At 35.3% G+C, this 24300-nt stretch overlaps 1 protein-coding gene across 12 annotated transcripts in view; it reads left to right on the forward strand.

Moving 5' to 3' along the window:
• The window catches only part of NBEA (neurobeachin), a 707023-nt gene that overhangs the window by 613152 nt on the left and 69571 nt on the right, over positions 1-24300 (forward strand). For all 12 annotated transcript variants that reach the window (XM_017537954.2, XM_037741813.1, XM_017537951.2 and 9 more), the window contains 2 exons: positions 6676-6816; positions 16355-16474. In XM_017537954.2, coding sequence (XP_017393443.1) covers positions 6676-6816; positions 16355-16474 — 261 coding nt within the window. The remainder of the gene's footprint in view (positions 1-6675; positions 6817-16354; positions 16475-24300) is intronic.

Below are 24300 nucleotides of genomic sequence, written 5' to 3' on the forward strand. Positions count from 1 at the left end.
TTTTGAGACATTGTCTTGCTGTGTCACCCAGGCTGGAGTGCTTGGTACAATCTTGGCTCATAATCACCTCCACCTCCTGAATTCAGGCATTTCTCCTGCCTCAGCATCCCAAGTGGCTAGGATGACAAGTGCCCACCTCCACACCTGGCTAATTTTTATATTTTTAGTAGAGCTAAAATGTTAGCCAGGCTGCTCTCTAACTTCTGACCTCAAAGGGGTCTGCCCGCCTTGGCCTCCCAAAGTGCTGGGATTGCAGGTGTGAACTACTGCCCCGGCTCATAATAGAAATTTGTATTTGGAAATATTTGGTCAATAACACTTACTAGCCAAGATATAAAGTTAATATAGTTAATTTAAATTTATCAGAGTTAAAATGTTCCCATGTAAAAAATATTTCTGGGTCACATAATTGCAAAGCCATCTAAAATTCTCTCTATGAGATAAACCAAATTCATGATTAAACAGTAAAAAGGGGGTATAAAGGGAAGACTAAAGTCTCCTCATTCTCACTGCTCAGAAACAACTCTTAATATACTTCATGTATATTCTTCAAAAAATAAATAACACAAAGAATTATTTGATCAAAACTACATGAATTAAAAAAAATACTACCAATTTTTCCCACAAGAAATTTATACTGATTTATTTGCCAACAGCATTATGAGATACCATGTTTTCCTGTACCCTGGCCAATACTGTGTATTATGAAACTTAATAATTTTTGACAATCTAGTCAATAAAAACAGTTTTTGTTTGACATTTTAACAATTGTGAATGTACTTACGACTTTTGATTACATGTAATAGAAAGTCAGCTGACACTGGCTTTAATTTAAAATACACATTTTATTAGCCCATATAACTGAGAAATCAAGGGATGGGTCAGTTCAGGAAAACTGGATCCAGGTGCTCACTGGAGTTATCAGGATCCACACCTCTGTTAGTTTTCTACATTGGCTTCATTCTCAAACAGGCTTCCCTGTGTTACAGTAATGGTGCCTTTGTAACCCCACCAGTAAAAGAGAGCTTTTTACCAGACAGTTGCAGCAAAGTTTTATCCGATCAGGTTGAATCATGTGCCTATTTCTGCAGCACTCACAGTACTATGAATAAAATATTATGACTGACAGGTCTAGATCCCATGCTCGCTCAGGGAGTCAGGTAAGGAGGTCAGCTCACCTGCACCAGGTAAACCAAGAGTAGGGAAGGAATGGTTCACAAAGGAAGAAGGCATAATGAATGCTAACAGAAAAAAGAATAGATATTCATTACATTATAGGAACTGGTACTATTTTTTCTTGTATCTGTAGGAAATTGGTATTCATTATTCTGTGAATCGCCTATTCATCACATCATTTCCTCATTTATTTAATTAGATTGTTCATTAGCTTCTCATTGATTTGTAAGAGGACATTTTTGAGGAAACTAGCTCTTTATCTTATATGCTATGAATATTTTTCACTTTGTTATGTCTTGATTTTTGCATAAAATTTATTTCTAAAATTTCCACATAGAAATTTTATATAATATTATATAATTGGGTTAATCAGTCTTCATTCATTTAGCATTTTTTTCTCCCTTTAAAAGGTTCAGATACTGTAGGTGTAAGAATGAGGAGTTTCCTCGAAGGGCTACTACTGGGTTAAAAAGGTTATAAAGTTGCCTATTGCCAGATGGTGTTATATAAGGCTTTACAGATGCAATTTGAAAAACTTCCAGAAGAATGAGTTGAAGTTCCTTAGTCAGATAAAAAAGGGAGGCCAGGAATTTACTTGAGCACAGAAGTGTCTGTAGATATGATTTCTATGTTGTCATAACAGAATTTTCAGAGTGATGACAGATAGTTCATGACCAAAAAAAAGGTAAGAACTCTCAAAGCTCTTCTAAGGATTTTCAGGTCCTTGATTACAAAAGATAACAAGATAACTTAGATGTGTTAGAAGTTTGGATGTCTTAAAAATATTGAGATAACTAAAAACTATTGTTGGAAGCCAGACAAATCAGTCAAATGTACCCAGCTTCTAGCTGTATGTATCTAGCACAGAGCTGCGGCTGGTTCTGTGGCACATCTAGCCACTGACCAGCAACGTGATCTTCATTTGACTTTTCTTCAGTGTCCCCATCTGTAAGAGATTTGGTCAAACAGACCTCAATATATCCTTCCATTTCTTCGGATCTATCATGAATGAGGAATAAATAGGCAGTTAAGAAACAAAAAAGTCATGTGAAAGGCCAGGTATACTGGCTTATACCTGTAATACCACCACTTTGGTAGGCCAAAGCAGAAGGATCACTTGAGGACAGGAGTTCGAGGCCAGTCTGGGTAGCATAGTGAAATTTCGTCTCTATTAAAAAATAAAGTCACATTAAGATCATAATTTCTTATTTAGCAATGAAAAAGCAGCGCAATAGTGTGAAATGTGGAGACCCAAGTATCTGTTTCCTCGTCATGAGATTAGGTTCATAATGAATGCCTTGCTGACCTCAGAGACTTATGAAAATCGGCCTAGAAAATGGATGTGATGACAATATGTTATACAAATATATAGTATCATTAGTTGTAATAGCAGTAGTGAACTCTTGAACATATTATGTGTGCAAGTTCGAGTATGCTTTATCCATAATGCTTGGAACCAGAAGTGTTTCAGACTTCAGATTGTTTCAGATTTTGGAATGTTTGCATATACACAGTGAGATAGCTTGGGAACAGACCCAAGTCTAAACAAAAACTTACTTCATTTTATATACACTATATTCCATATAGCCTACAGGTCATCTTATACAGGTTTTTAACAATTTTATACATGAAACAAGCTTGTGCTAAGTATGTATGTGCAGAATTTTTCACTTATGGTGTCATGTTGGCATGCAAAAAGTTGTGGAATTTGGAAGATTTTAGATGTCAAATTTTTTAAAGATACTCAACCTATATAATAGTAGAATCCTAGTACCATGAACCTTCTTATCATTTTCAGTTTTTTATCATGTATTAGAATTCAGTGTTATTGACGTTGCTTTAACGAGACCTCTGATTTCTCCTTGACAATTATTTTTTCTTGAAAATTATAATCTACTTCGATGACATTGGCCATTCATTAGATCAATACACATTTATTTATCTTTATTTATTGAAATCAGTCTAGCTCTGTGCTCAGACTTTTATGATCTCTAAAAGTCCTTCTGATGTCTCATATAATACCATTTATCCAATTTGTTTTATTTATATAATTTTTGTCAAGTCATTTTTCCTTATTAAATTTATATATTGTATACCTGTTCTAAGAAAAGGACTTGGTACAATGTTTAAGGTTTGAAAAGATAGGAAAACATTGATAGATCAACAGTAAGAGGACAGAAAGGGAAAATAGGAAGATGAAACTAAAGAAAATGTTAGCACTGAGAAATACACACCAAATACACACCAGAATTTTTCTAAGTACAAACTAAGGTATTGCATCTAAACAGTTGTTTTAAAAACAAAAGAGGGATATGATTCTTGTTAAAAATAAAAAATAAATAAAGAGAAACACTGGAGTAAGCACATTTAAACAATTTTATTTACAGTAGTATTTCTCAGAGCCTTAAAATCAGGTAAATCCCCACAAACATCTGGTAGGATTTTTGTTTCGTGTAATAAAGTCACAAAGGTTTTTGTTTTTTGTTTTTTGTTTTTTTAGGAAAACCAACCTTTTCGTACCACTGAAGTTTGAGACAGATTTCTGTGTTGGGTGGTCAAAACAGGGAAATTGAGTGCTAACAGTAGAGAAAATTCTCAACATTATTTCTTCAATAACTACAGTAGTGTTTCATGTAGACATCCTAATGCTATACATGTAATTTCCTGCAAATTTTATAAGATGCAAATATTTATACATTAGTCTCTCCTTTGGTTCTTTCATGTTGGAAATAGTGCTTTTTTGCAAGTTATATAGGCTTTTTAGCAGTTTTTAAAACTGAATTATAATAATAAATTTTTATAGGAATAGAAATTTTAATTTTCATTTTTGCATTATCTTTTTGCACCATTTTTTCCTATTTGTTACAGTGTTCACCTGTAAAATAAAAAATAAAAAAGACAAAACAGCAATAAATCTAAAAGCAGGCTTTAAACTTTCAGTTAAACCTTTGTATATATGGTAACACCTAAAAAGCACAGAAGTCGCTGTTTCCAAATGCCCACTGTTTGACAGGAAAGAAAACTATTTACTAATATAGTAACTATGATGAAAATTGAAAAATATTGCAGATTAAATTTATAAATTTATTAAATGTAGCCTTATCTTTTGACCAGAATTCTTACCATATTCATCTGCCAAAATCAAACGATATTGACATTACAGTATTTGCTAAAATTTTTAAAGGACAGCAAACTTACAACCTTGTCAGTATATAGGTAAGTAGGTAATTGATTGATAGATGGATAATGTGATAACATAGGATATCTTTTAGGATCTCTTAAGAAAATATGTCATCTATGACAAAATTCTCACTTCCCTAAACAAACATTTTGAAGCTTTTTGCTTTCAAATGATTTTTTGCTATTTAACTATTAGAAGCAAAATGATAGAAAAATAGTAAGTACAAAGCAAATCACTTACATTATGTTTCATAAACATCATATCTAACCATATTAGATAAAAATTCAAAATTATAAATGTATTTTAAGAAGTTACTAATGGAGGCACATACAGACTTTAATACTGTGCAACTGTTCACTACGAAGTATTATTCTATAAAACACTGCAATAAAATGACTTTGATGTAACGAGTAAAATCAAAAAATAAGTATTTACTTTTCCTTTTCCAGTAGTGTAAGACTGGAAAAGATTAGAGGATGAGCCATGCTCCTTTTTAAAGAATGTTTTGTGAGATTTTACAGGACAAACAATATCAGATAGGGTCAGTCCTAGGGATCACACAGACATTTTATGCAGGGGAAAAGTCTGTTAGCATATTCACGACAGAGCAAAGTATTAAACATGTTCAGTGCTTTGAAAAATACACTTACTGTATTAGAAAAACATATCTGGACATCTAATAAAGTATGAATATGTAGATAATTTTAAATGAAAAACTCATTACTTCAATTCCCTAACAGATCTTACATTCGTTTCACTTTATAACAACTACTCTTTTACCAAAAATGTAATTATGTACTTGTTTTAAATATTATTAAGATTTTATGCAATGTTTAACAAAATTACATTGCCTTTTTTTATATCTAAAGAGATTTGAGAGATAATGAAATTTAACACAATAAAGTTTAAACCTTAGAACATTTTTTTAATCTAAATTTTTATACTATCATACTTTGTTTTACAAAATGAATACAAAAAAGTTTAGGAACTTTAAAATATTAACACTCCTGTGCATGAAGAATATAGCTTTTAGATAAACAAATTGTTTAGTCTTTGTTAAGTCATAATTAAAGTGAACAAAAAATGAACATAATTTACAAATAATTTAAATATTCAGGATAAGCACCATTGCAAATAAGAGTTTATTATGGAAATTCTAACAGACTTTTTACTGCTGACCTCCTTGTGTTATTTGAATTAGTCTCCTGAGGCCGAAAGAAAAGGCTCATAACAATTTATAAATGAATCTTTCTCTCTTGTGTAACATTATGTGCCCCATTGAAACACTAATTTTCTACTACTTCTCTTGTTGAAATTAAGCCTTTGAGGGATCTTCATAGTTAATTATAAATATTAAATTTTGAAATAAAGTAGTTAGATATTGTGCTTAGTACTCTTCTTTTGTTTTATCTGTAAACATACTTATTTTTATATTATACAACCTAAGTCAAAATAATGTGCTTATTTGATACCATAAGCACGGACTTCTGTATACCATTAATCCAAAATCAGACAAAAACTTAAGCTAAGGTAGTTTGCTATTTGAAATCATGAAGACGGTATGCTGGAAACTCCTAATGATTAGATGTGCTATAATTTTGAGACTACGATGCAGTAAGCACATGCTTTATTGAAGAAATCCATATACTCCTCTATAGAGATTCGCATCATTGTCAGTAAATAGGGTGGTGGTACTGTTAGGAGAGATATTAGGGGCCTCAGCAAAATGCTTTCCAGGGAATCTGAATTTCCTGGATTATTCCGTCACCCTCAGGTGTGTAGTTTAACAATAAAAAGGATAGTTGTTCCATCTGTATACTCACAGAATGAGACTAACATTCCATCAGGGTTCCACATGGAGGGTTGTCTTTCACACTGTGGGTAACTGGCTGTTAAGACAAGGTTTTCACTAATATGATTGTCAAATGGTCAATCCCTTCACCTTCTCCCCATTGGATTTTCTGTATTCCAAGCTAAATTTTCATTATGTAGCTTATTAAGTAGAAGGAAAATAACAACACTGTTGTTGTGGTCTTAACAGTTTAAACTAGATCACCTCTGATTATCTAGTTTACAAAAGCTGTTAGTAAAGTCTGGAAACTTTGTACTATGAATCATCCTCTTGGGCAGTTTTTAACCAGTGTAACAATTTGTAATTAATATCAACATCCAACATGGTTACAAATATAATACAAAATAATGTATTTATGCTGTGTGGCTAAATTGAATTAACAGTGAAATATTGAAAGTATAAAGATTTATTATCTCGGATGTCTAATACGACTGTATTAAACAAAATATTTTTTTTCTTTTAATAGCCAATTGGTGCTTTGAACCCAAAGAGAGCTGTGTTTTATGCAGAGCGTTATGAGACATGGGAAGATGACCAAAGCCCGCCCTACCATTATAATACCCATTATTCAACAGCAACGTCTACTTTATCCTGGCTTGTTCGAATTGTGAGTATCTTCATTGAGTTAGTTTGCCTTTAATACCTTAAAATTTTTAACATAAGTAAATTAAACAAAAATCAAATACACTTGTAGTTTGTCCTAAACAAAGATTAGAGACCAATGAAGTAGAAATTAAAAATTCCAAACTAGCAAGAAATGAATTTTTTTCATGAGTTGTCTCATTTGCAAAATTGGATTAGGAAGATGCTTATCTAATGCTCGTTGTTATGAGCTTAAACCAAAACTGTAAATTGAGTACATACCTTTTTTTTTTTTTTTTTTTTTTTTTTAATAAAATTCCTTTTTTTTTTCTTTTTGTTTTTTTTTTTTTTTTTTTTTTTTTTTTTTTTTTTTTTTTTTTTGTGACAGGATTTCTCACTCTGCCACTGAGGCTAGAGTGCAGTAACACTATCATAGCTCACTGCAGCCTTGAACTCCTGGGCTCAAAGGATCCTCCTACCTCAGCCTCCTGAGTAACTAGGACTACAGGCATGCAACACCTTGCCCGGCCATGTTAATATTATTATCATTATTATTATTATCATTATTATTATTTTGAGATGGAGTCTCACTCTGTCATCCAGGCTGGAGGGCAGTGGCACAATCTCAGCTCATTGCACCCTCCACCTCCCGGGTTCAAGCAATTCTCCTGCATCTGGGATTACAGGCACTCACCACCACACCCGGATAATTTTTGTATTTTTAGTAGAGACAGGGTTTCGTCATGTTGGCCAGGCTGCTCTCAAGAACTCCAGACTAAAGGTGATCCACCCACCTTAGCTTCCCAAAGTGCTGGGATTACAGGTGTGAGCCACCTCGCCCAGCCTGGGTATCATTTTTAAACATGGGATCTTAGGTCTGTAGCTCCTGGGCTCAAGCGATCCTGCCACCTCACTTCCCAAAGCACTGGGATTACAGGCGCGAGCCACCATGCCTAGCCCTGGAGTGCATCCTTAATACCCTCTGCCTCCTTTCTCACAAGTGACACACATTGCCACTTACTCTCCCCCAGCCCTCTCGTTCTTGCTTGTTGGGCAGCATGTTTTAAAACCAGTTTCCAAATGTTTTGAAAACTTCTTTCTGTTACTTTTCCCTTTTTCCTAAGACATAAATATATTCAAGTCTCACTGATCTTAAAAAAGAAAAAAAAAAGCTTCCTGCCAACCCCTGCCCACTCTGCAGTTCTTTCCTACCTCTCTCCACACCTAGTCAGATTCCTGAAAGCACAACCTCTGCTGTCCTGCAGCTCACTATATGTGTTCCCTCTACTTTATCACCTCCCATTCGGTCTTTAGCCTAACTGATTCCAGTTCCACACCTACCGCTTTACTGAATTGTCTTGGGGGAGGTCACATATTATGGAGATAGAGCTTCCCATTTCTTACCTGTCATGTCTCTTGCATTCCACACCATTGCTCATCTTCTGTCCTTGAAATTTTCTTTTGTTTCCTCTTACAATATCCTCTCCTGGTTTTACTCCTGTCATCCTAACTGTTCTAGTCAGTCTCCTGCTCAGATTCTTTTTCCTTGATGTTCCTATTCCCCAGGATTGTTCTTTATACTTCAGCTGGGCTGTGTCATTCAGTTGTAGGCTAGTGATTTCCAGCTTCTGTCTTCTTTGCAAACATTTCTCATGGGTTCCTGACGTGTATTTCCAAGTGCCTGCTAGATATTTCTACCTGAACGTCTCACAGTCTCATACGCAGCATTTCAAAAAATTAACTCCTCATTTTCCTCATGAACCTGCTGTGGTTAAATGCCATGATTATTCACTCAGCTGCCCAATCTAGAAATAGGAAAGCTTTCTTAGATATTGTCTCTATTTTTCCAACCTCTTACATCCAACCAGACATCCACAGATTCTACCAACTAAGTATCTCTGTCTCCTTTTCTCTGTTAACTCTGGCACTTTCCTTAATTTTGGTTCCCATTGACTCTCACGTAGATTATTGCAAAGGCTCTTAACAAATCTGTTTCCTTTATTCTTGCCTTCTCCATTCTGGTCTAGATAGGAGCACTGAAAGTGACTGAGGAGTACTTAGAATGCTACATTAAATCTCTTAATCATTTTTTCTCCCCTTCCTAAGATATACCTCAGACCAGTCTATTGTATGAGGCTGATGTGCCCTAGAAACTCATTGGTAAAGCAGAGTATATGAAACTGCATCTCCTGTCTTTGAGAATATTTTTTTCCCTAAACCTAAATGACAGCTCTAGTTTGTAGGTCTTCCCTAAACATTCTCTCCATTATGGGCAAAAGATAAACATTCTACAGAAATTTAGTATGAGTATATTTTAAGTAACTTGTAAACCACTGATAGGTGACAAACTACAAACAATTATTTTTGTTAAGAAAAATTTTGTCAGAATTATGATTGTTTAATTGGGTACAAATTTTATCTCTTTCATAATTTTACACCAGCATAAGATGTTAAAAAAAGTCTGGACTAACTAGTTTTTTGAGAAAACAAACCCAAGTCTTGTTTTTAAAAATAAACTCTGTAACGATAAACTAAAGGAAAAGACATAAAACTATTTTTAGACCAAAGTTATTAAATCTGTCTAATGTATCCAAGCATTCACCTTAATTATGTGAACTTGGATTCTTTCATTAAAATGTTTCTAAGAAACTTCTAAGTTTCTTAAGAAATGCTTTATTAAATCCAGAACTTTTAAATTATAGAAGTTCTATTTTTAAATTCTCTGTTAATTTTGAGAATATTAGATTTATATCAGTGCTTATTTATCTCTATAAAGCAATCAGAACAGAGCATCTTTAGTTTCTCAGCGATAATAATTCCAGAGGTAGGAAAATACTTCACACTCACAAGAGGCAAATGCTTTTCAAATTCCAGATACACGGACACCTGAAGAGCTTATAACTTCCATCCTGCATTTTCAGCCATAGGTCAAAACTGAACAAAGACACAAAAATTTACTTGTCAAAATCTCAAAAGAGCTGGCTTTCTTTATAATGGACATAAAATATGCTCTTAATTGATTTTAACTCACAAATAGGCAAACAGACAAGAATACAAAAAAAACTGATTGATTAGGTTATCTGGCCACCAAATGATCAAATCATAAAACCAAAACCAAATTCTCAATCATTACTGCCGACAGTGAAAATTACTTTTTAGCTGTGCAGAAACCAGAAACAAACACAAAAGTCAGCAGAAGGAGTACATTTCAAAACCAGGGAAAAAAAGGCACTAAAGTTCAAGTTCTATTTGCTGCCTAGGAGCCTCCCTGGAAGCCAAGAAAAGATATACCTGGGCTTAAGTGGCCCATGAGATATACTTACTAAGCTACACAGTCAATTTGAGTTCATCAGGTTAGTCCACATGGAACTCTCAAAGGGACCTCCAAAACTGTTAGCAAAGGACATTTTTAGAAAACATTGATGTAATCCCAGCACTTTGGGAGGCCAAGGCGGTTGGATCACGAGGCTAAGAGATCAAGACCATCCTGGTCAACATGGTGAAACCCTGTCTCTACTAAAAATACAAAAAATTAGCTGGGCATGGTGGCGTGTGCCTGTAGTCCCAGCTACTCAGGAGGCTGAGGCAGAAGAATTGCCTGAACCCAGGAGGCGGAGGTTGTGGTGAGCCGAGATCGTGCCATTGCACTCCAGCCTGGGTAACAAGTGAAACTCTGCCTCAAAAAAAAAAAAAAAAAGAAAAGAAAAAAGAAAACATTGAAACCAGAGATTTTCACTCTTAGAGGCCTTTTCACACCACCTCAGGTCCCGTCAATGACAGCCATTGCCTTAGTGAGCCACCATCATGGAGGGAGCAAGACACCTCTTGTAGGTACTTTGGGATTGAGAAAAAAGAGGCAGGAGTCCTTTCTGAGAAAATGTTATCAAATGGGTTGTTGGGAGAATTAAATGAGAATATGTAGGTGATAGTCTTTTGAAATACATAAAGTGGTATTCACTGTTTTTTTTTACCTAATCAAGTTAGTCTGAAGCTAGATTTACAAGGCTTCTTCAAGTGTGACTCCACAAAAATGCTTGTTATCAAGAACCTGATTTAAGTTAACCTCATCTATCCCTAATCAGCTAAACACTTTCTCAAATCATAACTCAGAATTTATCCTTAAGTTGATTTATTCTTCCAGCAAAATGAAATTCAAACTTGAATCTCTGCAAGAGTATGCCAGAATATTCTACACATATTTATCTTACACATGCCATTGTGTATAGCAGTGCTGCACAACAGAAATATAGTGTAAACTACCATGTGACTTAAAGTTTCTAGTAGCCACATTTAAAGTAAAAAAGAAACAGGTGAAATTAATTTTAATAAATATATTTGTTAATCTACTATATCCAAAATGTTATCATTTAAGCATGTAACCAGTATAAATATGTAAAGTGAGGCATTTTACATTTTATATTTTTGGAGGGAGGGTACTGAGTCTTTGAAATTCAGAGTGTATTTTATATTTACAGCACATCCCAATTTGAAATAGCCACATTTGAGGTGCTCAATAGTGACATGTGGCTAGTGGCAACTGTTTTGGACAGATCACTAAGACTGCTTCAATGGGGACTCAGCCCAAATATCTTATGTCATGTGGTTATAAATAAAAGTGTCAGTCCAATGGTTTACTAAGTGTTTAACCTGAAGTTCCAGAGAATTGTGATTTCCTCACTCCCATTCCAAGGAGTTTATGAAATAGAAAATGCATTAAAATTTGTATCACTAAGAATTTGTTCACAAAAATAAAATACAGATTAAAATAAGTGTTAGGCCTTTTAGACCTAAAGTCATTAAACTTGTTATTTTTTTCACTGTACCTAGTATGACAACAATAATAATTACTTTAATAATTAACTATGTACTTCATTACTTTAAATTAAAAATATTATTTTAAACAAACTACCAGTGAAATCACTTGTCTACAATATGAGACTCTGAAAAGGCTATTTTCCTGATAGCTGCCATTGGGCAAATCATGAATAAACTTATAGCAGAGCTTGGAGTTTCTTCGGATATTAATATTGAAAGACACATTTTACTTGGAATGTTTTTACTTCACATCCTACCCTAGACATATAACATCTATACAGAAGTAATTAAATATTTTTCCCTAATTTGCTGATCACTCAGTAACTTGTTCACCTTCCAAATTCAGTATATTCAGCCTTCTTGTTCAAAACTCATTTGTCAAATATTTCATCATAATTCCAAGGAAGTGATGTCTAGAATTTGAAACTTTCTGTGTAACTTATGGCTTCTTTTGAAAGCTTACCCTAAAGCCTCTTTAAACCACAATATATCCTTAAAAGTACATATGTATAGTAGAAGCATTTTTGCAAGTATTGTAACCAAAACCGAAAGATAGTGCTACTTAATAAAATATTGTGTTTGTCTTGAATACTGATGCATTAAGGACAGTGCACATTTACTCAGAGGAAGATGAGGAATACTTAACCAAGAGCCTAGTGTGTTGTAGGTACATAGGTTAATTAGTAGAAACCTTTGGGAGATTCTAAAAGATACCTTTTGGTTCTTGGAAAAGAAATAGGAGAAAATAAACTTCTGGAATTAGGCAAAGGCCAGTAGAAATAATGTTTCCTTCATTTGTTAGAATGTGACCTTGAATTTTCTCAGATGTAAAAGGAGAATAATTAGACCTACTCTGAAGGGCGATAGAGGGAATTCAGTCAACTTAGGTAATTCAGAGCCTGGCGTAGAAAGTGCTTAGTAGCTGTTATTTCCCTTCCCTTTGATTTTTATTATGCTTCCTGTCACTTCAAATATACATCTTTTCTTTGCTATAGTTATGTCCCAGGCACTACCTATTTCCCATGAATGAGGTTTGTTTTGGGCTCTAATGGAATGAAGAGAAGGAAAAGAAGAAAAGAACAGAACTATAGGAAGCAAAGGACTTAAAAGATTATTATGAGATGACTAAGCAAAAATCATGTAAGATAGAGGAATTAAGAAGTCGAGTAAAGAGAAGAGGTAGCAGGGAAACAGCATTAGATGTCCACGATGGAATTAGTTGATCTGTAATCATCCAAAAGCAATAAAAGGCTGTTAGTGTCTTCAGAGGGGACGAAATGGTATGATAGAATACAGAAGAACAGCTACTGTTCAGTGCAGGCCAGGTGAGTTAGTTTTCCATCACTGAGAAAGGGTTGGAAGATATGAAGTGACATTGGAGTAGATGTAATTAGGAGACGAAAGTCTGCCATTGGCCATTTATATTGCGGGACCTAACCTGAACTTTTTAAAGCCTAATGAGTTCCAGAATTTCAGTTTCTGAAATTACTATTTTTTTCATTTATTCGTCTTATCTCCCATGCCTAAAGCTTCTCTAATGTAATGGTAAAATGTCCAATCTGTTGAGGTACACATGGAAAATGACTCAATCGACAGGTGGTAGGCAAATAAATATAAAAGTTATTTAAGCTTAATATAGCACCTGATCCTCTATGTTAGTCAGACTTGAGTCCAATGAAAAAGAAAGGCTTTGCATTGTGCCTTGAAGGTAAAAGGGAAACACATGGAAAAAAAAGCAATCTCCACGGTAATCGGAGCTTGAAAGATCAATACTTACTTATAAACAAATAGGTTATCAATTTCTATTAGTACTCTACCGCTGTAGCAGCTGGAGGCCTTCAGGAATAATGGGAATATATGTCAGTAATGTAGTATGTGACCCTAAAACAGTTGTTAATCAGATCTTTTTAAAAGCTACTTAAAACACTGAAATGTGGAATTCAATATTCACTGCTTTTGGGTGCCACCAGACTCATTCATAACTTTGTTACTGAAAATAAATGTCATTCTTTAAGATTTCTTTTCACTGAGCTCATCTGTGCTATTCTTGGCATGTCTTTGTTAAGAGTTGAAAACTAGACAGGATTTTATAATTTAGGTTGAGGTAGAGATCAGCTTTTAGTGGCTGATGATAAGAAGTACAGCTTTGCATGTGTAAATGGGTTTTCACTCACATCTGTTTAATAGGTTAAAAAACCTGGAGACAAGCCTGATCCCTCTATATTAATCTCTGCCCACTACCTACAGTGAAAATTAAATGCCTTACATCAGCATCCTGAGATAATAAAGTGGGTTCTGAAGTACAACTTTTTGATCAAACCTACTAGTAGTTAAGAACTGAAAAGAAAACGCATATCTTACTCTCACCCACCATAGCCCCATCTCCCAACAATACCTTGTATGTTTAGGCGTATTAAACAAACATTTAGTAAACATTACTAGCTATGTGCTGTGCTTGGGGCTAAGGATAGAGAGATTAATAAGGCCTAAGGAACTGGCAGTCTGGTGGAAAGTCCAACAATGAATACTTTTGGTAAAGTGTGTAAAGCTGGTAGTCATTTTTATAACCCTGTGTCAGGTAAGATACATCAAGCTTTCTCTATGTTATTTCATTTAATCTTATTTAATCCCATAATTCCCCCAAGGTATTGTCCTTCCCAGTTTACGTAGATGAAAGAATGGAAACAGTTACTTGACATAGTGACTTAAGGTTAAGTAACTCCCCCAAGATAGGTAAACAGTTCCACCAAGATTCAAACTTGAATCTGTCATATTTTATTCAGTTTACCATTGCTACATCTAGAATTTTTATACCCCCATTTTAAATATATAATTTAGTGATCAGCTATATTGTTTTCACTACCTTATTTTTAATAGTGAATTAAACATCTGAAAAGCAAATAAATTAGTGAAAGACATGTTATACAACTTTTTCTAACTTAATTTCAGTAACATTTATTTGTTTCTCATATCACTTAAAATCTTAAACAGTAATATGGAATTCTTGCATGTGTATCTGATTTTCAGGTGAATCGATAATGTCTCCCTTACTTGTATATTGTTATATCATTCTTGATCTTATCTCTTTCATCACCTTTTTCTCTCATCCAACACTGAACATGAAATATTGGCAACATATTACAAGTTTACAGAATTGATGCCATCTGGCCATACTACATTTCAGGGAGATATTGAGGAAGATCAGCATTTGTTGCCTTTACCCCAACAGTCAGCTCTTAAGGCTAGTGGCAGAAGGGGATTTTAAGGGGACGAATTAATGTTTAAAACATACATAGGAATGAACAGAGATTACCTATTAAAGAAAAAGGACTAAAATATTTTAGAAAATGTCATGTAGGTTTCTTAATATTATTGAACCTGAGAATGGCACGTCATTTGTCCTAGACTTGAGAGAGAAGAATTAAAGCAGGGAAAAGGAAATACAAATTTATCTTTGCTTATAATTGCAGTTAAGAAATCCTTAGCAGAAATGAATGTTATTTAATCATTTTAAACTTGGAGGCAAATTTAGTGACATTAAAAACATAAGAACAACCTAAGAACTCCCAGCATGAGAACTCTCAACTTAAGAATTACAAAAAAAAAGCATTAAAATTAAATGTGTTAGGATTGCAATAAAGTTATTCCTAGTTTTCTGCTATAGGAACATGTACTGGGTGGCAAACACCATGTTACCCAAAGATAATAGTCACAGAATACAAAAAGGACTAGTTTATCTTCTCTCTTTTGTACTTACTTTATTCTTCATTCAACAGATTGTATATTGGGCAACTTCTGTGTACTAGGAGTTGTTCTAAGTGTTGGAGATAAAACAATAAGATAGATAGGGAACCTACTCATAGTGGGGAATGTAAACAGTAACAATCAATTAAAAGCACTGTGATAAATGTTGTAGTTATGTTTGAAGAAATACAGATTGCTATTTGAGCATAATGGAGAGCCATGATAGAGCAAGGAAAGTTTTTCAGGAGAAAATGACATCATGGCTGAATCTTAAATGATAAAAAGAATTTAGCCAGGTCAGAATAGTGAAATAAATGGGTAAGTTTGTACCTGGCCTAGGAAACATCACATACAAAGGACAAGAGATGAGAGTAGTGTGGCAAGATTTTAGAATGTGAAGCAAGGAATGGTGAGAGATACGAGTTAAGCAGGTTCCAGATCATACAGGCTCTTGTAAAACAAATTAAGTAGTTTAGACTTTCTCCTAATCACTGCCAGGAGCTGTTGAAGGATTTTAACCAGGGATTTGCATTTTAAAAACATCATCAGACCATGAGGTGGAACTAACACTTTTGTAGTCTTTCACAGGTAATCTAAAATGGACACTCTCTACCTAATTCCACACTGCAGTGATCAGTATCAGAGTGATTTTTCTTATTGCAATGTTAGTATGTATAGCCTTAATTATTAGAAAGAAAAATCCAACTTACGAATTGTCATTGATGCAAAATCACTTATCAGAAAATCATAGAGCACGGGAACCCCTTCATTTCACAGATCAGAAGGCCAGAAGCAAAATGACCTGCCAAAGTTGCAGACTGGCAACTGCTGCCTTGGCCTAGTCAAGCGCAGACAGGCATATCCTACTGCCTTAACGTGGGGGCATCTTTTTAGGACCCTGCTTTGTTTCCACATCTTCAGGAGTTTTAATAGTCATGTTTCACAAAGGAACGAGGGCAGCTGTGTTTAGAGTGGTCAAACTTCTGATTCTGTTTTTTGCTTAGGAACCTTTCACAACCTTCTTCCTCAATGCAAACGATGGAAAATTTGATCATCCAGATCGAACCTTCTCGTCAGTTGCAAGGTCTTGGAGAACTAGTCAGAGAGATACTTCTGATGTAAAGGTAGGCTCTTTCATTTGTTGATAAACATTAAATTTCAAAATATGTGGAAATTTTGATTTTTTAAGTGAGTATGTATAAGACATTTTATATTGCAGCTTTGTTCCATCATGTTAAAATTATATGGTACTTCTAACCTTAAAGGAAATAATTTTGAACATTATAGAAAATAATTGAAAATTCTTTTATATTACTCAGTGAAGGTGTTTTTGTTATTTCAAAACATTCCTATCTAATTTAGATGGAATAATCAGGAGATGGAAAGAAAAGCCTATAAATTGCCTTTCCTGCTGTTAACTCAATATTTGGTCCATTCCATAAAACACAGCAGGAATTGGATTTGACCTTAATGTGTCATATTGTTATAGCTTGCCTGGCTTGGGGTTTGCGTAGCCTGGGGCAATTAATAAAGCATTAATGACAAGACCCATTTAAAATGTAGGCTTTTCTGTATAGCCTTAGCTTTTACTTGACTGTGCCTGGGGATACTATGCAACAATACACGTTAGATTAAACCAACATGCACACAATATCCAGGAACAGCCAGACAGCAGAGTAATTTTACAGTTGGTACTCCTTAACTATTGTTAAATACAGAGATTTGTTATTCATTTATATGGGCTGTTGTTTTAAGAAAGAAAACCATTGTATTCAAAGCAGTAATATATATTGTTCTCTCATTTGTCTCATATTTTTCCCAATAATAAGGTTACATGGCCAGATTATTACATAGGTAAATGTGTTTCTTATTTTAATCTCATTTTCTTCAGGCACATTTTTTTCCCATTACTGTCACTCAGTATAAAAATGTTATGGTATCATTCCATTTAGAATCTTAAACTAACAAAAGGTAGTGAGTTAAAATCAAAATTGTCATTTACATATTTATGTTTCTCTATTGCAAAAATTTTATAAAAGGCAATTTCAGTGTTACTGAACTATAATTGGATGAATACAAGTTTTGTTCAGTATTTCTCCAAAGCAGAAAATAACGGAATTGGAGCCAAGTAGAATGTAACATATCTATGTGTTTTATTTGTTGCTGTCAAACTTTACATAAATGAATATGCATACAACATACTCACATTTGTAAAAAAGTAAGAAAATTTAATATGCATTCTGACTATATTAAGCTTTGAAGTACTAGCAGTCTTACAACTTTGCTGAGAATTAAACTCAAAAATATCCATAAGCCATAATTTAAACTGATTTGTTACCAGTGAAGTCAGGGAGGGAGTCTGTTTCTTATATAATAACACTTTGAGAATTAATACAGAAAATGGGAGTCCACAGGCTCCCATTGAACAGTAGTATCCAGAATTCACACAATGTTCATAAAAAGCACTCAGATATTTTCTATGTGAATTAAATGTTCTTACCTATAATTGAAGGCTTCTTATTGCAGTTAAGATTATTTATATTTTAACTCAGAGCTATATCCATATTATATCAGCCAATTTCAAATGAATATGCCTGCTCACTCTGATTTGACATCAACACACACACACACACACACACACACACACACACACACACAACTTACTTTAGAGCTCCAGCCTCACATGCCCGCACACATGCTGGGGTCAGTCATTCTAATTTTTATATATAGTTTTAGATTTCACTTCCTATCCTAAGAATTTCATTGATGCTTTATAGCACCAGTCTCTGATAACCAATGCCCTGTACCAGGCTTTTTCCTCTTCAAAACCCTTTCAGAAACATTTACATTTAATTACTAATTGCTTGGGGGCTCCTGGGGTCCCATCATCAAGGACAAAGACCAAGGTGGCTATCACTAACTTGGGAGGGTTTTTTTGTTTTTTATCCTCAAGCAGCTGTACTGAACACAAACATGCAGCTTTTTTTTCCCCAAAGACTTAATTAGTTCATAAGAAGCTCATTTCCCCAGCTTGACATTACACAGACTGCTCTCATTTTCAGCTCTCTTCCCACCACTCGTGAACCTTTCATATTATATGATAATACATCTTAGATAGCTTGACTTTCTTTTTAAGGCTGCATGCTACATGTATACAATAATTTATGGATGCGATCTCCTATTGATGGAAAGTCTGTCTTTCTCCCTGGTTGTTACCATGAAACACAAGGCTGTAGTGAACACCCTTACACAGACATCCTGATGGACTCATATATACATGCAGGCAGATTCCTGTTTATAGGACAGATGGCTCAAAGAATATATACATTTTTTTATTCTTTAAGATATCGCCAAACTATCATCCTCAAAGATGAGAATTCACTCCCTACAGCAGTGTGCAAGGGTGCCTCCTTCCACATACTGCCCACACCCATCATCACTACTGTATTAAACAGTGGAACTTCTGCTAGTCTGGCAAGTGAAAAATGAAGTTATCTTTGTTTTAGTTTGCTTTTTCTTTAGTAAAGTTGAGCATTTTTCTTGTATTTATTGACATGTAAACTGACTCGTATATTTTGCCCATTTTTGAGTTGGGTCATATGTCTTTTTCTTATTGATTTGAAAAAGATCTTTGAAACTGCAGAAGGTTGCACTGCAAGTATGGTTTCTTAGTCTTCTTAGCTTTGTTATGGTTCAGTGTGTGTGTGTGTGTGTGTGTGTGTGTGTGTGCACGCGCGTGCGCGTGCGCGTGTGCGTGTGTGTGTGTGTGTGTGTCCAGTCAAACATATTTATATTTCCTTTTGTAGCATTGGAATTTGAGGCTCTCAGGACCAGGTTCTTAAAGAGAAGATAAGACTTTTGGGCAATAACTAGTGCTAACTTGAGAATCTTCTAAATTAATGATTAAACCTGATTTATCAGAGAAAAAAATATGTTACTAAGAATAGTGATTGTTTTGCTACCTATGTGTTAAAACCTAATGTTTGTATTTCTTATTTCTAAGCTGTTAAAACACAGCATTTGATATTTTTTTAAGGTAGTGTGTTTCCATTTCCATAGAAGGAAAGTATCTCTGCAGTGTCTGCTAACTTAGATAATCATATAAGAGAACTAGGATGCAGTAGATGGTTTTATTCTGTCTGTCTCTATTAATGTCAGTCTCTTCCTGTGCTAATGAACGCAAGCTGGGAAGGAGGAGTGCTGCTGAAGTGACCTTTCAGGAGAGAGGTCTCTGGAGTTGAGTCAGACCAGTTACTTTTTACTTTATTATTATTTTTAAAATTTCTTTCCTCTAGCATAGTCTTGGTAACAGTGACATTCAACTTACTGAAGTTCTTACACTAATTTTCCTTAATGCCTTCAAAAGTTGTTATATTACTTTTTGAATAGCTATGTAGATGTCAGAAAAGGTAGCTGTGACAAAATGCCATTAAGGTGACACAGTGTAAATTAATACAGTTAATGGAGGTGCTCGCCACTGACTCATTGACCCATTATGAGCTCTTGTGGAATTAATGAATGCCAGGGCATCAGTCTTTTGAAAAAAACAGAAGAAAAGAGATGGCAGCTTTAAAACCTTGCAATGAATTATATTAGAAAAGTGAAAACGTCTGGATTGGATTTGATTTCACTAGGAAGCCATAAAATGGTATGCTCTCTCAGCAAAATATATTAAACTGAAATGTCAGATTTGATGCACTAGGTATACAATTATGATAGTGTTAATAGTGGTCTTCTATCATTCTAAGACATACTTTCAGGTCCAATTTCTCAGCAGCTTGAGCTTGCCATAAGCTTATAAATTAGAAATTGCATGTGAGGATATTTTCTTGTTTTTTGACAGAATGTATATAATACTATTAACTATACCATTGGATTTTAGTGTACCTGCTAAAATAAACTAGAAATCACATTTATAGACACAAAATGCCTGCTATAATACTCATTTTGCCATTCCTTTAATAATATTTGGTGTTTTTCTGCACTGTTTTTCATTTAGGAAATTTTAAACTACTTGGACGTTTTCCTTAAGAAGAAGCTGATTAACAGAAATTTATCAAAGTCAGCAGAACAGCAGTTATCTTAAATAGGCAATCTAGTGTCTGATGTGCCTCTGTAGGAGTCCACTTACGCATTATAAAAGTAAACCCATTTTTAAATACAATACTGAATAGTTTTCAAACATGTTTTGTATTGGTTGTTTGATACAGTCCTTGCAACAATCCTATGAGGTAGCAGTCAGTATCCCTGTTTTGTGAAGAAGGTTCACAGATAATAAGTGATTCACTTAAGTTCACACTCAGGCAGGTAAAGAGGAAGCCACAACTAGCACAGAGTCCATCCAGTTACTTAGGTTGCTTCATGTCCAAGAGGATTTTAAAAATGGGAGCTGCAAGGCCATTTCATGCTTAGGCCTGAAAGTCACATCATGTTACTTCCACAACATTCTATTGCTTAAAGCAAGTCATGGGGCCTGCCCTGATTGAGGGAGAATAGACATGGAGTCCACTTCCTGATGAGATGAGTGGCAAAGTCACATTTCAAGAGGACACTGAGGTTCGAGGGATTACTATGCCCATCTTTAGAAGCAATCTATCACAATCCTCTCCCTGGTCAAAGTTCACATTCCTCCTACATATAAAATATACTTAATTTGTTCCCCGCAAGCCCAATCCCAGTATCTCTATCAGGCTGAAAACCTAGTATCTTGATGTCTACATCAGCTCCAGATACAGATAAGACACAGCAATTCCTAATTTGGAGACCTGGGAACTAAAAAGACAAATTATGTGTCCCATGTACACACAGCATGTGGTAGTAAGACAGGAAGAGTTGAACTTCAGTAGACACTCCATTCAAAAAGGGGAGAATGTGTAAGGTACCTAGCAGTCAATGGTTCATAGCAATTCTGAAATCCAGCCAGGCACAAGTTGGCAATTACCCAGATCTCAGGGACAGGGACTGTCCGTGGATTAGGCCCCAGGTCTGTTATCTGGGCTTGGCTACCTAATTCATTACTTTCCATGGCTCCTGGTCACTTCCTCTGGGATATTGGCTTTGCCCTCTGAAGCGTTCCTTTGTTTCCAGGAGAAATAACCATGGTTTGCAGCTGAGTATCTTTCTCTGCATGCTTTCTGACCCACAGAAAGTTAGGGCCAAAGCCTCATATGCCCAAGTTGGTACTATAGCTTTAAAACTGTGTAGCCTTTCTTTGTATCAAATTTAAAAAAGCTAATACTCACAAATCCTTTTGGAACAGGAGTCTCTCTTTCAAGCTATGAATTAGGATACTGTTGATAATGCCCTAAGAATCCCCTTCTCTAGCAAATCACTCTGTGTAGCTGAGGAGGTCTGATAAACACTACCTTAAATTTTAACTTTTGTAAAATGGTTTTACAGCCACATCCTTGATTTGAGCTTTATTCTATGGCCATATTTTACTTGCAGCACCTTGGAATTGATCTTCATCTTGAACCTATTTCTCATTTTGAGACTCTTTTGCCAATTGAAGAGATTGTCCTAGGCCCTTCTGTTTCTTGAAATACTGCTTCAAAGCTGAACAGTTTCTTCCTGAGTTCATTGCATAGCGTATCTTTCTTGCATAGCTTACACCATTAGATGAAACCATGGTCACTTTCAGCATTCTGCCTGGAAATCTTAGTCAGAAACACATGCTTATTAGGTACTTTTTCTGTCTTTGAAACTATTGCAGAAGACAATGTTAATTTTCCACCACTTCTGAAGGGGAGCTGCTTCCAATAACAACTTCCTTACTGATCTTCCAGACCCCACCAGTCTCCTCACCATCCCTCCCTCTTCTGCCAGCCGTCTCATCCCAAGCCAGAATCATGTGTTAAATCCCTCTTATTACTAGCACTCCACTTTGAGGATTCAATTTCTGTTTTGGTCATTTTTTATTTTGTAACCAATCACCCCAAAACCTATAGGCTTAAAACAACTATTTATTCATTGACAATTATGCAATCAGAGTTAAGGCTCAAAAAGGACAGCTCACCTCTAAGCTACACAGTGACAGTGGGGCAGCTTGACTAGGCCACAGAATCTACAGTGGCTTTATAAACTGACATGTCTTGTGCCTCATCTGACATGGCTGGGACAGCCAGGAACTGCCTGAGCATGTCTGCCTCTGTCACATGTTTCTCTAGCAAGGGAGCCACACTATTGCGTGTGGTAACTGGCTTCTAAGAGGACTAAAGCAAAACCTGCCAGGCCTCTTAACTCTTAGGCTACACTAAGAAGCCTTGCAATGTCACCTTGTCACATTCTGTGTGTTGAAACAAGCCAGGCCATATTCAGCGAGAGGGGAAATAGACTCCACCTCTTTATGGGAGGAGTGATAAACTTAGTGGAGATGCCAGAGGGCTGGTGGGGTGGGAGGACTGTTACAGCCCTCTATGAGAAACCTGTGAGTGATCAATTTTAAAAATATTTCAAGTACTGGTTTGATTTGTACCATTCTCTATAGTCTGATTGTACATTTAGACATAAACCAAACTCTTATGAGCAAGCAATTTATAAAATACATTTGATTAGTCTAGGCAATATATGTTAGACTGTATGTGTGTGTGTGTGTGTGTGTGTATATATATGTCAACTTTAAATCACCATATTCAGAAAATAAGATTAAGTGTAAAGTTTGTTTGAGCTGAAAGCTTAAGAATGGTCACTCCGTAACATAGCAAGTTGCCCTGAATATATACTTCAATTAGCAGCAATCCTAAATGGGTTTTTAAGAAAAAAAAAGAAGAGGCAGGTCCTAAGTTGCTCACCAAGAATTTACATTAAAGTAAGATAAGCCATTGGCTATACATTGTTCTTTGTATCACAGATTTCAGGAACATGAAGATAATGAGTAAGGCAGCTGGTCAGAAACAAAATGCTTTTTCAAACAATTGCTCCCCAGGCTTGGGTTGAGGAGGCAACATGAGTTACTGATGTCCCATACTCACGTCTCTCTGGACCTGATGAGTTTTTGCATGCCTCACATAACTCAGACTGCTGTGAGCTATTTTTTTCTCCACAATTTTTAAAAATACTTGCATCATCTGAACTGTCTACATAGCTATTTATTAAAACACAAACATCCAAAGTGACAGAATTTTTTACTGAATTACAGGATGCACTTTGGTACTGCGTAAACTCTAGACTCAGAAGTAGTATTTTTCATCTGTGCCCTTCAAAAAATTGACAGAGCAGTAGCTTGTAGAATATATTTTATATAAAGTTATAAAATGCATTGTTTTCTAAAAAGTTACTTCATTTAATCCTCACATCTCCCTAAGAGTTCATAGCTGACATCACCACCTTGTTGCATATCAAGAAACTAACTTTTAGGGGGACAATCCCAGAGCTACTGCCTGCCCAGCCTCCTCCTTTATCTTCAACTCACTGGTAGCTGTGAGATTCCTCTTCTTTAAAAAACATATATTGAGCCCGGTGTGGTGGCTCATACCTGTAATTGCAGTACTTTGAAAGGCAGAGATGGGTGGATCACTGGAGATCAGGAGTTTGAGACCAGCCTGGCCAACATAGCAAAACCCCATCTCTACTAAAAATAGAAAAATTAGCCAGCCATGATGGCACACACCTGAAATCCCAGCCACTCAGGAGGCTGAGGCACGAGAATTGCTTGAACCCAGTAGGTGGAGGTTGTAGTGAGCTGGGATCACACCACTGCATTCCAGCGTGTGTGACAGAGCAAAACTGCATTTAAAAAAAAAAAGAGAGAGAGAGAAAGAATCACACTTTGAAAACCAGGTCAAGACCTGCAAAGTTTTTAATCAGCATTTCAATGCCTGAAATTTAGGATATGGTAAACACATAGTAATCTTGATTCATTTTTAATTTCACAAATATTTATGGAATGCATATTATATGTTAGGCACAATTCTTAGCAAGATAGACAAGGTCCCCACTTTCTTGGGATTTC

The sequence above is a fragment of the Cebus imitator genome, unplaced genomic scaffold, assembly GCF_001604975.1.
Source record: "Cebus imitator isolate Cc_AM_T3 unplaced genomic scaffold, Cebus_imitator-1.0 Scaffold108, whole genome shotgun sequence".
NCBI classification, from domain to species: domain Eukaryota; kingdom Metazoa; phylum Chordata; class Mammalia; order Primates; family Cebidae; genus Cebus; species Cebus imitator.